This window comes from Octopus bimaculoides, chromosome 22 (genome assembly GCF_001194135.2).
Source record: "Octopus bimaculoides isolate UCB-OBI-ISO-001 chromosome 22, ASM119413v2, whole genome shotgun sequence".
NCBI classification, from domain to species: domain Eukaryota; kingdom Metazoa; phylum Mollusca; class Cephalopoda; order Octopoda; family Octopodidae; genus Octopus; species Octopus bimaculoides.
In genome coordinates, this window is record NC_069002.1 from 13,772,353 (window position 1) to 13,790,581 (window position 18,229).

At 39.7% G+C, this 18,229-nt stretch overlaps 1 protein-coding gene across 1 annotated transcript; it reads right to left on the minus strand.

The window, feature by feature from the left end:
• Nucleotides 1–11,369: 11,369 nt before the first annotated feature.
• Nucleotides 11,370–18,160, minus strand: LOC106869882 (zinc finger protein 593). Its single transcript, XM_014915805.1, has 3 exons — nt 17,892–18,160; nt 15,808–15,870; nt 11,370–11,534 (listed from the first exon to the last, which is right to left on the minus strand). Exons 1-3 carry the CDS (start codon nt 18,089–18,091, stop codon nt 11,396–11,398), a joined length of 402 nt encoding a protein of 133 aa, XP_014771291.1. The 5' UTR covers nt 18,092–18,160; the 3' UTR covers nt 11,370–11,395.
• Nucleotides 18,161–18,229: the final 69 nt, after the last annotated feature.

The window sequence follows — 18,229 nt, forward strand, 5'->3', positions numbered from 1 at the left end:
CACGTAAAAGCACCCACTACACTCTCGGAGTGGTTAGCGTTAGGAAGGGCATCCAGCTGTAGAAACTCTGCCAAATCAGATTGGAGCCTGGTGTAGCCATCTGGTTCACCAGTCCTCAGTCAAATCGTCCAACCCATGCTAGCATGGAAAGCGGACGTTAAACGATGATGATGATGAACTCAAATTAAGACCATCCAATTTTTTTTTTTTTTTGCCAAAAACCATACAGCTAAAATTACATTATCCATTACGTTTCTTTTTTTAAAAATACTTTTCAAAGCAATTGAACGAGATTTGAAAGCGATTTTGTTGTTATTTCTAGCGCGTTTCCCGAAACGGTTGTCATATATACCGTGTCCTTTACTTTCCATTGACTATAAGGTATGATTTGAGGTAGATTGGCTTCTGTTTCTACGGCTACATGGAGTCCTTCCCCATTCCGTTGTTGGCAGAAACGATAAGTTGTTGACGGTGTGCTTTATATTGCATTGGGTTGTTAAAAGTATTTCTGTTGAATCATCACAACTCCCCGCCCCGCCCCGTCCCACTAATAACAACAGGAATATTTTATACTTCTGGATATATATTCAACCGTAGTAAGCCTTGTCTTTCAGTAATATACTGGTGTTCAATCAATTATATTCTGTGACTGCAACAAAATATGTGAAATGGTAAAACTTCGATTAAACAAGGGGGGTAACTCCAATAAGATTATAGAAATTTATTTATTTATTTATTTTACATCTGGCCCAAATGTATTGTCTTTATCTTTTATCTTGTTTCAGTCAACTGACTGCAGCCATGCTGGGGCACCGCCTTGGGGTGGTTTTAGTCGAACAAGTCGACCCCAGGATTTATTCTTTGTAAGTCTAGTACAGTGGTTCCCAAACTTTTTTGACATCCAGGCCACATTCCTAGCGCCCCCACCCCAACTGACCATCACAAACATAGACCTCTTTCTGAAGCAAATTCAAAGCAACTGTATTTCACAACTAAAACTTAACCTAATGAACCCATTATTTTGTTGTTTTTACATGAATCTCCACCCCATATTCACCCCACTTTTCTTCAATGCCCCCTTGGAACTTTCCACCGCCCCCAGTTGGAGCAATACCACCCACTTTGGGAACCACTGACTTATTCCATCGGTCTCTTTTGCCGAACCACTAGATTATGGAGACATAAACACACCAATACCAGTTGTGAAGTGGTGGTGGGGGGGACAAACACAGACACGAAAGACACATACATATACATGACGGGCTTCTTTCAGTTTCCATCTACCAAATCCATTCACAAGACTTTGGTTGGCCCAAGGCTATTATAACAGAAGGCACTTGCCCAAGGTGCCACATAATGTGATTGAACCCAGAACCATGTGGTTTGGAAGCAAGATTCTTATCACACAGCCATGCCTGCACTTATCATATATTAAATAATTAAAATATCCCAGTATATTCCCTTATTTCCATCACTGGTAATGCTTTTGCAAGCAAATAGGGATACAAAAGAGTGTTTGAAGCCACCAACAATCCGTAAATATATTGGATTTAAGGATTATTTTAAAGAAAAAGGTCTGAGGTCTGCTGAGAACACTTTGTGGATCCATTTGTCGGATCCTGTTGCCAACACTTGACATTGACAAGCAATGTTTTAAGTGGAGTCTAGTACAAAGCCAGTAATGACTATTTCCTCTCACAGTGAGTGCGTGCACGCGCACACACACATTCCTTGCCTCTATTCTTCTAGTTTTATTGCTAAGTGAAGGCAGCAGGAAATGTTAAGGGAAATCTCGATTTATCACATACTCAAGAAACCATTTGCATCTGCAAAACTACCAGATGCACTTTTTTTCTTCTGTTTTTTTTTGACAGATCAATTCATATTTGTCCCTTCTACACTCTGTCTTCGTGGAGGCGCAATGGCCCAGTGGTTAGGACAGCGGACTCGCAGTTATAGGATCGCGGTTTCGATTCCCAGACCGGGCGTTGTGAGTGTTTATTGAGCGAAAACACCTAAAGCTCCATGAGGCTCCAGCAGGGGATGATGGCAAACCCTGCTGTACTCTTTCACCACAACTTTCTCTCACTCTTACTTCCAAAATTTGAAACCGTCTTTACAAGGTGGAGGAGAATATGATTCAAATCTGGTAACGAACTTGACAAGGAATGTTTTATTTAGGTGGAAGCAGGCAGTACCTATGGCCCTTTATTTTTAAAGGTTATCTGAGGCTAGTGGGAAGAAAGGAGGAAGTTATTCTTAAACTGGAGACCTAACCAGAATATGTACAGTACATCAGGCATCTCCAACCACTGGGCCGCATAGAATGAATAAATTTTAAAATTTTATTTCTGTTTTATCGACTGCTGTAGTCTGCAGCATTATATATTTATATTATATATGTAATAATTAAATTATATATTATGCTCTTTATTGAGTTTTGTTATGCACGTGATTCCTTGGTACATGGTACAAAACGGTTGGGTACTGCTGTAATGGAGTGAACTCAACTTATGTTACCTAAGGACTGAATGGTGGTCTGTCTAGAGCAGGGGTTTTCAAACTGTGGTCCGCGTACCACAGGGGATCCGCAAGGACAAGACAGGGGGTCCGTGGACAGCAAATACTTTTTATGGGCAATTTGATTTTATATATGTTTTTTAATCGAAATCTTTTAATTGACAATAAACCTATTTGTTAAAGACTGTTAAATAAATAAATGTAAAATATATGTTATTTTAAGCAAATATTTATGTATAAATTTCATAAGAATTTATAAGGGGGTCCCTAAGGTAAAGCCTGAAATATAAAGGGGTCCGCAAGTCAAAAAGTTTGAAAACCCCTGGTCTAGAGCAGTGGGTCTCAACCTTTTTAATATCCAGGCTAAATCCCAAACCTGGATTTTTTTAGGGAGCTGCACCCAAAAACAGTAAAACATATGTCAATTAAAGAAAAATCTATTATATTTATAGAGCGAAAACTGTCGAGGGCCACCAGAAAGATGCCTGAGAGTTGTATGTAGCCCTTGGAGCTGCATATAACCACTGGCCTAGACATTACTGAATAGTGTTTATATTTCCACTTTCAGTTCATCACAATATGCAGGCCAGATCCAAAACCTGGACATTGGGGGGAGATGGGACTGCCCAAAAAATGTAAAACACAAGTAGATTAAAGAAAAATTCATTATATTTAAAGAGTGAAGAATATCAGGAGCTGCCAAAATGATGCTTGATGGTTGGATGCGGCCCTGGGAGCTGCAAACGAGAACTGCTCACCCAGACATTACTTAACATTACTTCCACTTTAAACTGAAAGAATGCCTCTTACAAAGATAACACATTTTCAAAATTCCATGTTTTATTAGGATAGGTCTTCCACTGTCACTAGACTTGTCTATTATATCACCCTTTTCCAGTTAGAGGTTAAAAATCTAAAAATTAACCTTGGCCATTAATTAGGACGTCAGGTTTACACAAGAATCTCTTATTTCACTTTCATTTGAAACTCTGAGACTACAATTAATAAAAAAAAACCCTCGTGCTGTATGGGGATTGTCTATTAATAAAGTCTTATTGTTATTTTCACAAACAGCCATATCACCGAATTTTGTGACAACACAAATTATGAGTTAATATTCTAGAAATAACTTCCTATGTAGCACCTTGAAGATGTTCATTCAAACAATGAAATAATACTGTGAAATGAATAAGCACTATTTATGAAAATGCTGGTATGTGTGTGCATCCCTGGTAATTTTTTTTTTAATATAACAAAACAGTATAAAAACATAGATTGCAAAGCTTAATTCAATAATGAAGGAATGACAGGTGTTATAGAGCATACTGATAACCCAGTCACCTGGCAATTTAGAGATAACGGTTTGGGTCCTGTCTGTGAACCTTGTTCACTCACCGGTCCTAAGGTTATGCTGACAATGTCTGTCATTTTAAATTGAACGTCTTTGCAGTTTATCTGTAAAAGTACATATGCATGATATTGAGATATCATAAGTGTGTGTGTGTTGTGTGATCATCATCATCATTTTAACATCCACTTTTATATGCTCGCATGAGCCAGATGAGATTTGTCGAGGGAGATTTTCTACAGCTGGATGCTCTTCCTGTTGCCACACTTCACTTGTTTCCATGTAAGGTAATATTTTTCCCATGGCTGGATGTGTTTTAACAGAGGATTGCAAATGAAGGACACCACTTGTATGACAGTGATGTTCATTGGCAACTATCAGGTGATGGCTTAATGGTTAGTGTATTCAGCTTACAGTTGTAAGGTCATGAGTTCAATTCCAGGCAGTACATGGTGCCCATGAACAAGGCACTTTATTTCACGTTGCTCTTGTCCACTCAGCCAGCAAAAGTGAGTTGTACCTGTAATTCAAAGGGTCAGCCTTGTCATATTCTGTGTCATGCTGAATCTCCCCGAGAACTACATTAAGGGTACACATGTCTGTGGAGTACTCAGCCACTTTCACGTTAATTTCACAAGAAGGCTGTTCCATTGATCAGATCAACCGGAACCCTCATTGTTATAACTGATAGAGAATGAGGTCTTGTCAAGACAAAGACACACAGACAGACAGACACAAGCACACAACGGGATTCTTTTGCTTCCATCAGCCAAATTCACAAGGCTTTGGTTAACCCAAAGCTTATAGCAGGACACTTACCTAAGATGCTACACAAAGGGACCAAACCTGGAACCATGTGTTTGGGAAGCAGTCCTGGGGCATTATGGGAAGGAAGGAATCTTTTGTAATGTTTGTTCTGAGTTGTGGAATATACTTAAACAGATAAAAGAAGAATAAACACGAAAACCCTCTTCACATTATTTTCTGCGTATTGGATGAAATAACACAACGTGGTGTCAGCGATAACAAACAAGGTAAGAAAAGCTGTTTCACCATGTTTGGTTTAAGTTGTGAAATGGTTGCTGTGGACTATTACTCTGTGTATGTTGAGATAGTGAACCTTGCCTTCACTTGGTTCACTGATATCACAGCTCATCCCAGATCAATATTTGTATGTCATGGAATGCCCTGGTAACAGGGTTGCAATTCTTATCTGACACATTCTCAATTTTTATTATAATATGATTCAAAATAGTACAAAATCAACAGAAGACAGAGACAAGCCAAGGGGACATTTTGAGCCTACACTTTACTGCAGAATGGAATAAAGAGAAAAATCAGATGGAGAGATGAAAGAAACTGGAAAGAAAAAGTGTCTGGAATGACGATCACTACCACTCCACCCGGATTACCACTGAAGTTTTATACTTCTCAGATTCTACCATCCTGGATCTTACTGTACACTGTTGTTGATCTTTATTATAATATATGGATTTGCTCACATGGCCAGCAATGGAGCCACTGAACGTGCAGTTCAGAATGCAAAGTATCTCAAAATCAATTTAATATTCACCTTTCCATTCTTCCCTGGATCACACAGGGTTTATTAAGACAAATTTTCTATGACTGGATGCTCTTCTTGTTGCCAACCCTCACCTCTTTCCATGCAAGGTACTATTTCCCTAATGGCTAAACTTTTTCCACAAAAGGCTGCAAATAACCAACATCAATTATATGATGGTGATTCTCATTTTCAGACATCACGTTGCCTAGATAAGGGTACACTCACCCCATACATATATATGGATGTGTATATATATATGTGTAAGGACTTTCGAGCGAGATCGTTGCCAGTGCCCCTGGACTGGCTCTTGTGCAGGTGGCACATAAAATACACCATTTTGAGCGTGGCCGTTGCCAGTACCTCCTGACTGGCCCTTGTGCTGGTGGCACGTAAAAGCACCCACTACACTCTCGGAGTGGTTGGCGTTAGGAAGGGCATCCAGCTGTAGAAACTCTACCAAATCAGATTGGAGCCTGGTGTAGCCATCTGGTTTCACCAGTCCTCAGTTAAATCGTCCAACCCATGCTAGCACGGAAAGCGGACGTTAAACGATGATGATGATGATATATATATATATATATATATATATATATATATATACACACACACACACACTAGGTTTCTCTCACGTTTTGTTTACCAAATCTACTCACAAAGCTTTGGTCAGGAGCTACAGTAGGAGAGCACATGGTTACAAAGCAGGCTCTAAACCAGTCACATGTGCATCTACGAGAGGGTGCTCAAAAGTTGCTGACTTTAAAGGTATCATAAAAAGCCTGGTTGGAGGCCCAGTCTCCTGAGTTCTTTTACAGGGCTTAGGAAAATTGAAAAACCACTGCAATAAGTGTGTGAATCTGAGAGGGGAATATCATAATTAACTGACCCTCCTGTATTTTCTTTTACTCAGAGCCAGGAACTTCTCAGCATCCCCTCATATATATATATATATGTGTGTGTGTGTGTGTGTGTGTGTATCTGTAGTAGAAACTTCTCCAAGTGAAAATGAAACTGTCCAGGTTGATTTTAAAAGCTTCCACACCATAAGAGAAGTAATGTAACTAAAATTGAAACCAAAATCACTTAAAGCTTCAGTCTGCCGGAAGCTTTTTGTCCCCAGTCACTTCTAAATCAGGAAATGAGTCATTGAAATACATAGTTTGTCATGATTACAAAGGTTGATTCAATTACAGATTAGACTGACGCTGTTTTATCTAATAATAACTCTGTTACAAATAGCATTTATTGTCCACAAGATAACAGGTTTCACAAGAGAAATGGTTATTATCTTCCAGACATCCTCATAATTTTTAAAGTACCCAATGATTTCCTGTTAACTTGATATAGAATGACCTTCTTGTTCAATTTTATATATGGGCACAGATGTGTGGTTAAGAAGTTTGCTTCTCAACCATGTAGTTTTGTGTTTGTTCCCACTGCATGGTACCTTGGGCAAGTGTCTTCTACTATGGTCTTGGGCCAGCCAAAGCCGTGTGAGTGAATTTAGCAGGTAGAAACTTGAAGAAGCCCATTGTGTGTGTGTGTATTAGAAATAAACAATGAAGACAGAATAGTTGGCTTATATGGAAATCTTTAATGAGATATGCACAGGAGTGGCTGTGTGGTAAGTAGCTTGCTTACCAACCACATGGTTCCGGGTTCAGTCCCACTGCGTGGCACCTTGGGCAAGTGTCTTCTACTATAGCCTCGGGCCGACCAAAGCCTTGTGAGTGGATCTGGAAGACAGAAACTGAAAGAAGCCCGTCGTATATATATATATATGTATGTGTGTTTGCCCCCCCCCCCCACCATCGCTTGACAACTGATGCTGGTGTGTTTACATCCCCCGTAACTTAGCGGTTCGGCAAAAAGAGACTGATAGAATAAGTACTAGGCTTACAAAGAAGAAGTCCTGGGGTCGATTTGCTCAACTAAAGGCGGTGCTCCAGCATGGCAGCAGTCAAATGACTGAAACAAGTAGAAGAGTAAATATCTGTGTGCATGTCCTTGCCTTGACATCATATGATAGTTGGGAATGAGTGTTGTTCTCATGTGAAAAATGTCTTTTATTTCCAGTCTTCCATAAAAATATGCCTGGTTATGGAGAATATTACCTTATTTGGAAACAGGATGAGCAACTGGCTGGAAAAATATCTACTTCAACAAATTCTGTCTGACCCATGCAAGCGTGGAAAAGTGGACATTAAATGATGATGACACCCTTATGAATGAAAATTACAACACTGACAATTCAATAATTGATTGATTTATAAAAGGAAAAAGGTCGTCTTTTGACTACACTTAATATTAGTTGGAACTACAATAGATAAACAGTCAACATAACAAAATAACTCCATGTTATATGCAGTGGTAGTGACAGTGTTGTCGTTTAGCCCTAGGTCAGTCCTGATCAAAGACGTTCCAGCCATGACCATTTCATCTATCTCTATATCAGAACTTATATTTTAATATATATCCTTCATGTAGCAGTTCCAGAGATTGGTGGTGGTGATAGTAATGCTGATGATGGTGGTGGAAGTAATGATGGTAGCAGTGTTAGCTGTGGTGGTGACGATTATGATGATTGCCAGTCAAATTTGTCAATGTTTTGAGCTCATACCAACCCCCATCTAAAAATGAGTGTGTTCATGGAAATTTGGTTGCTTTTTCTTGTAAATCAAGCAACAGCATAGAGGTTTCATTTTGGTTTATCTCGTGCTTTATCACGATTCAGCAAAATTAGCCACAGGCATCATTTATATAAAGAAAATATAAGTCATGCTGTTGTTGTTGGCACTCCGTCGCTTACGATGTCGAGGGTTCCAGTTGATCCGATCAACAGAACAGCCTGCTCGTGAAATTATCAACGTGCAAGTGGCTAAGCACTCCACAGACACGTGTACCCTTAACGTAGTTCTCGGGGATATTCAGCGTGATAAGGCTGACCCTTTGAATTACAGGTACAAAAGAAACAGGAAGTAAGAGTGAGAGAAAGAGTACAGCAGGGTTCGCCACCACCCCCTGCCGGAGCCTCATGGAGCTTTAGGTGTTTTCGCTCAATAAACACTCACAACGCCCGAGCTGGGAATCGAAACTGCGATCCTATGACTGTGAGTCCGCTGCCCTAACCACTGGGCCATTGCGCCTCCACATAAGTCATGCTACAGCTGTCATATTTAACATAATGAGGAAATCAAATATATTTATTAATACTTATGCTGTAAGGAGGGTAAAACAGTGCAATGGTTAATATTAATTTGACTGTAATGAGCTGAAATCCTCTTAAACATAGCATACTAATTAAGGAAGCAGTGTCATTATGCCTGCACCTAATAAAGTTGATGGTTTTTCACATATCCTCTGTACATGTCACATCCGGCTATGATCAAATGACATTGCAGTGGACGTGTGTGTGTGTGTGTGTGTGTGTGTGTGTAATTTTATTCTTGTACTTGTTTCAGTCATTTGACTGGCCATGCTGGGGCACTGCCTCAAGGACTTTTTAGTCTAAGAAATTGACCCTAGAACTTATTCTATCCATCTCTTTTGCCAGACTGCTAGGCTACAGGCACGCAAACACACCGACATTGGTTGTCAAGTGATGGTGGGTGGGGGGGACAAACATAGACGTACAAGCATAAAGATATATATATATATATATATATGTATTTTTCAGCTTCCATCTATAAAATCCACTCACAAGGCTTTGATTAGCTTGAGGCTATAGTAGAAGACACTTGCCCAAGGTACGTACCATGGAGTGTGATTGAACCCAGAACCATGTGGTTGGGAAGCAAGCTTCATGCCACACAGCTGTGCCTGTGCCCACAAATATATCTTTTATCTTTTACTTGTTTCAGTCATTAGACTGCGGCCATACTGGGGCACTGCCTTGAAAATTTTTTAGTTGAATGAACCAACCCCAGCACTTATTATTTTAGCCTGGTACTTATTCTATCGGTATCTTTTGCTGAACCGCTAAGCTGTGGAGAAATAAACACACCAACACTGGTTATCAAGCGGTGGTGAAGGACAAACACGTGTGTGTATATTCTTTTACTTGTTTGTCCTTTGTCTGCAGACATGCTGGAGCACTGCCTCTAGTCGAGCAAATTGACCCCCGGACTTATTCTTTGTAAGCCTAGTACTTATTCTATTGGTCTCTTTTGCCAAACTGCTGTTACGGGGACATAAACACACCAGCATCGGATGTCAAGTGATGTTGGGGGGACAAACACACATACATATATATACGATGGGCTTCTTTCAGTTTCTGTCTTCCAAATCCGCTCACAAGGCTCTGGTCGGCCCAAGGCTATATAGAAGGCACTTGCCCAAGGTGCCATGCAGTGACACTGAACCCGGAACCATGGTTGTTAAGCAAGCTACTACGACACAGACACACTTGCACCTATATATATATATATATATATATATGAAAAACATTCGAGCGAGGATGTTGCCAGTGCCGCTGGACTGGCTCCTGTGCAGGTGGCACGTAAAAAACACCATTTTGAGTGTGGCCGTTGCCAGTACCACCTGACTGGCCTTCGTGCCGTTGTCTCGTAAAAGCACCCACTACACTCTCGGACACAGACAAATAGAAATTTCAAAATGTATAATGACGAGATTATTAGCGGGTTTCTTTCTGTGGTGCTTCCATGTAAAAAAAATCCAATACTATCATCTCATCATTATTTCAACTAAATATTTATTGAACTCTGAAGAACCTTGAAAATTTACTTGTTTATCAAACTATGTGTTTTCCCCCCTGTACAGGTGTGAGAGCAGGACCTTTTATTGGTGCCATATCAGTCAACTGAAAGCATTTCATATCAGATTGCTCCAAAGCATCCTCAGTCTCACATAGCAGGACAAGGTGCCTCATACTGAAATCCTCCTGAGGGCAGGGATCTATAGCATCCTTTGTTGTCTTCTCTGTTGGGTTAGTCATGCGATTCAGATGCTGGGTAACTGGCTCCCAAAGATGGTTCTCTTCAGTGAAACCAAGACTGGGAGTAGGCCACATTGACATCCAAAAGTTCGTTTTCATGATCATCTCAAGTGGGCTCTCTTTTTATGTGGTGTCCCTCCCAATCAGTGGAGCTCCTGGCTGATTATCACAAGGCATGGAGGTTTGTATAATGCTTGAGGAGAGCACTTTGAAACCAAATGCAGGAAACTGCATGAAGAGAGCAGGAGACGTTGTCATCAACACCTGCGGCTGTTGTTCAGGGTCACTTTCAGTGCTCTCAGTGCAGGAGGATCTGCTTATTTCATATTGGTCTTGTCAACCACATCAGTTCCCATGAGAAACAATGTACTGCAGGTAAAGGAGGATGAATTTCTTGGATTGATGCTGTTATCACCCTTTGATGCGCCGTCATGAGGAAGTAAATATTCATTGAATCCCTTAAGGGCTCTGGATATTTACACTGGATTCTTTGTACATGGTTTAAGAAGACAAGAATAATGCTAGAATTCTAATTAAAAATGCAGGACTTGACGAATGTGTTATTCCTTATTTTACATCATTTCATATCTACTTTCCCATACTTGCATGATGAAAATATGTTGGGAAAGAGCTTTCTAAGGCTGGATGCCATTCCTATTGCCAACCCCCACCCGTTTCCTAGTGAGGCAATAATCTCCCAGTCTACTGAACTGTTTGAACATGCTTATGTGGAGAACTGGAAACAAAGATTGAAATGAGGTTTTTGTATATAAAGATTACACATGTCAAGAAATCTGGATATTCTTTAATAGTGGACTGCAAGTTGTTAGATTGTAGAAATGGTTTTCTCTAACAATTAAATTTTATTAGTCCACATTAACACGAAACAAGGTTGAGCCATTGCAGAGGGTAACCTTGCAAAGAAATCCTACAATAACCAAGAAAGCAGAGATATCTTCAAGCAAATAACAAGGATGAGAAAAAAGAACATTTTGTACAATTTTATAGCTTTTTAAAATTCCATTATTTCAGAATCTGGCTTCAATTGTTGTGTTTCAACATGAACAGTCTTTGGAGCAATATAGGAACCCATACCAGCCGCTCTTTCAGCTTCTGCCTGACTATAAGGTTCAGTTTTCAATTCCTTAATTCTGCAAATAAAATAAAAACAAAAGCTTCAACTAAAATATAGTGAGTAGTGAGAGACATCAACTGAGCCCCACCCCCACCACTTTTCCTTGTACTATCAGTATTCTATTGAAGTAGAAAGTAACTCTGAACCCTCTAAGGGACAACGATTTTTTTTAGGTACAAAAATAAATTACTGTTATGCAGAAAACTAAATTCTCTTAAAAGCAGACTGCACTTTACATTTAGATTACATTTAGATATACAATGTCTATTTATTCACTTTGTTTTCGATTATCATCATCATCATTTAGTGCCTGTAGTCCATGCTGGCATGGGTTGGATGGTTTGACCAGAGGTGGTAAGCTGAGGAGCTGCACTAGGCTCCAGTCTGATTTGCATGGTTTCTATGGCTGGATGCCTTTCCTAACACCAAGCACTTTACAGAGTGAGCTGGGTGGTTTTACATTGTACTACATGAGTGCTTTTATGTGACACTGCACAGGTACTTTTATGTGACACTACACAGGTGCTTTTATGTGACACTGCACAGGTACTTTTATGTGACACTGCACAAGCACTTTTACGTGGCACAAGTGCCTTTACATGACATCGCATAGGTACTTTTTCATGGCACTGCATAGCTTTGAGATTTCAAATGATGTGATTGTTTATTTTTAGAATGATATTGTAGGGAGTGTTGAGAGGCCAGATTTGGCCAGGTTGAACATAGAACAGAATACTGGGCCAGATATGGTTAATTTAAAAGCTAAAGATCTGTCCAAACTCAGGGTCTTCCCCAACGGTATTCAATCAAAAGGGATATATTGTGTATTAATTCTTCTGCAGTCCTTTGCTCCTATGAAGCATAAGCAATTAACGATTTTCCCACAATTCTCTTTCTTAGCAGCTTCCTTTCACATTTTGCTGCATCACACCATGTTTCCCTGAGGAAAGACTTTCCTCTCCTAAGTCTTCTTGGTTTTGATTGACATCAATGCTTCTGTAACTTCGATTTTTTTTTCTAGAGAGAAGTGTTGGCACTATGCAAATCCATTTTTACCTCTGGGTAGAGTGGTCCATGTCAGTCTAGTGACCTATCCAGATGAGAGGCCCCTACCAAGAACTTGCACTCCAATGGCATAGCACTTTGAGTTATTGAGATACACAAGCAACAACACTGCAACGAGGACAGGACCTTGTGGTAGATTATGCATTGTTTAGTTCATATGAATTCAAATCTACAATGAAATGAGAAAGACGAATCTACGTCCCACATTTATGAAGAGGTAGAGAATCTGTAATTGTTGGCTCAGCAGTAAGAGCCCCTTATGACAATATATGTAAGTAAACACTGGGAGTTAAAATATAAGACTGCCATTGCAAAAAACAACCAGTAAAGTACTGTTTCAAGTTTTAATTTTTTTCGTTTTTCGTTATCCTTTATTGTTTCTAAAACATTCATAAACAGTTTGTGCCAGACTTTAAATCTACAGTGTTAAACGAAGTAACGGCCACTAACCAACAAAATTCAAATTAAACCTGTAACTTTTATCTCCCTTAGACAAGAAGACAAAGTCAACTAGTTTGACTGAATTCCTCCCCTGTCGCAACACGCACACACATCACGAATTAAATAAATTTTCTATTACGTCGTTTAAAAGTACATACTGGGAGATAACTCTGCGAAAAAAAAGTTGTAAGAGCTAATTGAAGATTTTGATTCACCTCATCCCTTCTGTTACTCTGTTGTTGTTGGCACTCCGTCGAGGGTTCCAGTTGATCATATCAACGGAACAGCCTGCTCGTGAAATTAACGTGCAAGTGGCTGAGCACTCCACAGACACGTGTACCCTTAACGTAATTCTCGGGGATATTCAGCGTGACACAGTGTGACAAGGCTGACCCTTTGAATTACAGGCACAACAGAAATAGGAAGTAAGAGTGAGAGAAAGTTGTGGTGAAAGAGTACGGCAGGGTTCGCCACCATCCCCTGCCGGAGCCTCATGGAGCTTTAGGTGTTTTCGCTCAAATAAACACTCACAACGCGATCCTATGACCGCGAGTCCGCTGCCCTAACCACTGGGCCATTGCGCCTCCACTCTGTTACTCTATTTCTGTTGAAATACATAGCCTTTGTTTCAACTAATTTTGAAATAATGAATTTAGTAAAATAATTTTGTCATTATTAAGCCGGTATTCAGAACAAAATAGCAGGGAAGGTTTTAATTTAAATTGCTTTAAAACGGGAAGTTTGCATCATAGAACCGGTTTCAAGTGGGTTTATATGAAAACGGTTAAATATACTATCAGATATCTTTTCATTCACCAATGATAAGCAGCAATGAGTTACCATCATAGATTTGTTTAAACAGGTCTGACTCATTCGAATGCTTTGTTTAAGAATAAAATTTTAAATCTACTTCCTCCATCTAAGCTGACTGAAATATTCCATTCCCATGTAGTGAAAAATTTTGGTAAGAGCTGATTGTGTGACCTCCAGTATATTACAGGTACTTATTTCTTTGAACAGATGATAGGCTAAATAAAAACTCCACTAAAATATGAACTCATGAAAAAGCAGAATCAAACTAAATAGTGTTCTATATTTAAGAGATGAGGAATTATGTACATTATTTGCAATTGACAGATATTTGTCCTCATCGTGTTTGTTGTTGACACATTTTGGCTGATATACCCTCCAGCCTTCATCAGGTGTCTTGGGGAAATTTCGAACCTGGGTTCTCATTCCTAAGGATAAGAGAATATTAGATTTATAAGCCCTAAAATTCACACCAGAATTGCCCATGGGCATATGGCGTAGTGGTTAGAGCACAGGCTACTAATCCAAGATTCCGAGTTCGATTCCAGGTAGTGACCTGAATAATAATAATAACAACATTGAAAAATACCTTAGGAATGAGAGCCCAGGTTTGAAATTTCTCCAAGACACCTGATGAAGGCTGGAGGGTATATCAGCTGAAACGTTATGTTAACAACAAACAAGATGATGACAAATATCCGTCAATTGCAAATAATGTAAACTAAATATTGGTTCCAAATTTTTGGCACAAGGCCAGCAATTTCAGGGGAGGAGGGTAAATTGATTATATCGACCCCAGTGTGCAACTGGTACTTATTTTATCGACCCCTAAAGGATGAAAGGCAAAGTCAACCTTGGCAGAATTTGAACACAGAACGTGAAGACAAACGAAATGCTGCTAAGCATTTTCTGCCAGCTTGACATCTCGGAATTAAACTAAATATTGTAACATTTTTTAGTCTGGTAATGTTACTGTAGCAACTCATTATCCTCAAAGTATATCTAAAACACAACATCCATAGAATGATTTCAACAAAGACCTCATCATCATCATCATTTACCGTCCACTTTCCATGCTAGCATGGGTTGGACGATTTGACTGAGGACTGGTGAACCAGATGGCTGCACCAGGCTCCAATCTGATCTGGCAGAGATTCTACAGCTGGATGCCCTTCCTAACGCCAACCACTCCGAGAGTGTAGTGGGTGCTTTTACGTGCCACCAGCACGAGGCTCACTCTGGCGGTACTGGCAACGGCTATGCTCAAAATGGTGTTTTTTTACGTGCCACCTGTGTTTTAAAATCTCAAATCACCAAGAATTACAGTAAAGGAAGTAATGAACATCATCATAAAGAGTAAATTGAGTCTATAATCTGGATGTGATAGCAACTGCCTGTAAATACCCTTAGATCATCATCATTGTTTAATGTCCACTTTTCCATACTTGCATGGGTCATATGGAGTTTACTGAGGTGGATTTTCTATAGCCAGATGTCCTTCCTGGTGCCAACCAGGTTTCCAAGCAAAGAAATATTTCTCCATGGCTAAACATCATCATATAACGTCTGTTGTCCATGCTGACATGGGTTGGACGGTTTGACCAGGACTGGTAAGCTGAGGGGCTGCACCAGATTCCAGTCTGATTTGGCATGGTTTCTATGGCTGGATGCCCTTCCTAATGCCACTTGGCAGAATGTTGGTCAAGACAAGGAAACACAAATATACACACACATGATGGGCTTCTTGCATTTTCCATGCTTGACCCAATTCACTCACAAGGCTTCAGTTGGCCCGGGGGTTTAGTAGATGACAATTGCCTAAGGTACCCCGCAGTGGAACCGAACCAAAAAACAATGTTTGGAAAGCAAACTTCCATGATTAATTCTACCACTAATCATACCCTCACCAACTAAAATTCACCTGGAACAGTAATAAATAAACAAACAAATAATACAATAAAACACCAACTTACCTCCGTTTATGGGGTTTGCCTCTAAAATGTTCTTTCATGGCAAAATTGCTGATGAAATATTTCCTGTAGAAGTCAAAAACAGAAAACATGGGATAAAATTCTTCATTTATTCTTTTCTTGGCATTCAACCAATTAAACAATAAATTTCAAATTAAACTGAAGCATGTACGGCCAAATTGATAGGGAAGTGGACGAAACAGTTGAAACATCACTAGTCCACATGGTGGTGGTGAGACAGTATTATATCTGCAGTCAAGATAAAGTCTTGAGTGAGATTCCATGGCTATTATTGTTTAGTCCATGGTCAAATCTGACAAAACAAACACATTTATGATCACAGATCATACCATCTTTTCTCCTGGAATAGTGTACCATGGATGACATCCTCAAATGCGTCTTTTCATAATGAAGTAGGGTGTGATTTAAAGGAAACTTGACTGTTATTTCTAGCGATTCAAACAACCCCACAAAGGCAGATTCATTGGCAGTAAGTAGATTCCAGAGAAAAGGAACAACTTTTTTTTTGTTGCAAGCAGTGGCAGTACTGTAAAAGTGATGAGTGTTTTCTTCCTTTGAAATTCTGAATTTTCTATCTCCTTTGAAAATATGGCCAGAAAAATTAACACCCGTCTCTCTTATATAAAAGTCACAAGACTCTTCCTTTAACACTGGTTTAAATTCAAGATTTAGTTAATTATGGAAAATGTGCCTTTGTGTTCTGAGTTCAAATCCTGTCCAGGGTACATTTTAGCTTTCATCCACTGAAGGTCAACATAATTGACTAAGCCTTAGCAGGAGCTCCAGCAGGGCCACAATCTGATGACTGAAACCAATGAAAGAAATCCAAATGGCTCAACTAACTGCTGCTACTCTCAATTTCACACCTGAACAACTCATCTCAAAGAAACCAGGTAAATTCCCAGACAGGTTCCATATATTTTATTTAAGTATACAATAAAAAGACGTATTTTACACATTTAACAAACAATAAGGTTGTTGGATCCAGATTTCCGATGGATTTATTGTATTTCTGAGGGTGAGGGTAGCAAGAGATTGTTTAACTTACCTTAGCAGGGCATTTACTACATGGGGTATTTTTCTTTCAATGCACCGCATTTGGGAGTTTACTAGCAAATCTTTTGCTTAAAACAGGGTCTAACCTTACTATGGGTACCATGTAACTCAGAACTAGTCCTAATGTCAAATGCTCAATAACTAAGCAGTGCCTCCCAAATTTATAGGTGATAAGGGTGTTTGGATTAAGAATAAAACTTGTCAAAGGGTAGATGAGTCTACTCTCGTTAAGAAGCCAATACCCAATTATTACAGCCTGTATAGACACACACATTATATATATGTGTATAGTTACTTGGTGACTCTGTCGGCGCTGGTGCCACGTAAAAAGCATCCAGACGACACTGTGAAGTGGCTGGCATTCGGAAGGGCATCCAGCTGTAAAAACCATACCAAAACTGACCACGTCTGTGCAGGTGCCACATAAAAAGCACTCAGACCACTGTGCGGGGTGGTTGGTATTAGGAAGGGCATCTAGTCGTAAAAACCAAATCAAAACAGACACAGTAGTCTGGTGCAGTCTTCTGAAACCTGGCCGGCTCCTGTCAAACCGTTCAACCCATGTCAGCTTGGAAAACGGGCGATGATGCTTATATATATATTCTGTAAATAATAATATTCTATAATCTTAAAGCTTATAAACCGTCACCGCGTATTGTCTAAAGAAAATAGTCTAATATTTCCAGTGGGTAACAGGCTCAAAAGATGTCAGGGCCTTTTACAATAAAGAACTCAGAAACTGAACCAAAGTTCCTCCAAAATCGATCCCCTCCAAAATTTTATCGGCAAATTTGTAATCTACACCCTCGCAAACGCATCTCTACAAAATGTCATTAGAGACTATTCGTTTTAAAGATAGTTATGAGGAAATAAAGTCAGTAGGTGGTGGTGGTGGTGGCTATCAGGAGTTATGTCAATTGATTGACCCTGCTAAATTCGGAGAACTGTGTGTAAATCCATGGCAGATAAGAGGGAGAAATAAATAAAAGATCTTGCAGTTGGTTACTTACGAGCAATGGAGACAGTAGAATTGCGCAGCGCCAGGCAAATCATAATTTACGGCTTGATTCAATAATTTCGAGGCCACTGCAGGTTTCATGTCGTCGTGGATTTGATCAACGTCCCTTCCATAACGTTTAGTCTTCCATTTCTTCTTAAAAGTACAAGCAGATTTGTTCTTATGAAAGCCCTTCTTCGACGTGTGGGTCATGGTTGTTTACACGTGCTGAGTCAGAGAGAAAAGAGGAAGTTGGTGCTTGTTGTAATAACTCTTCTGTTAAGTGGAGATAGATTTAGTGCGGGGAGGTGCTAGCTCTGACGTCATTCATCAACGTTCGGTCGCGTCTTT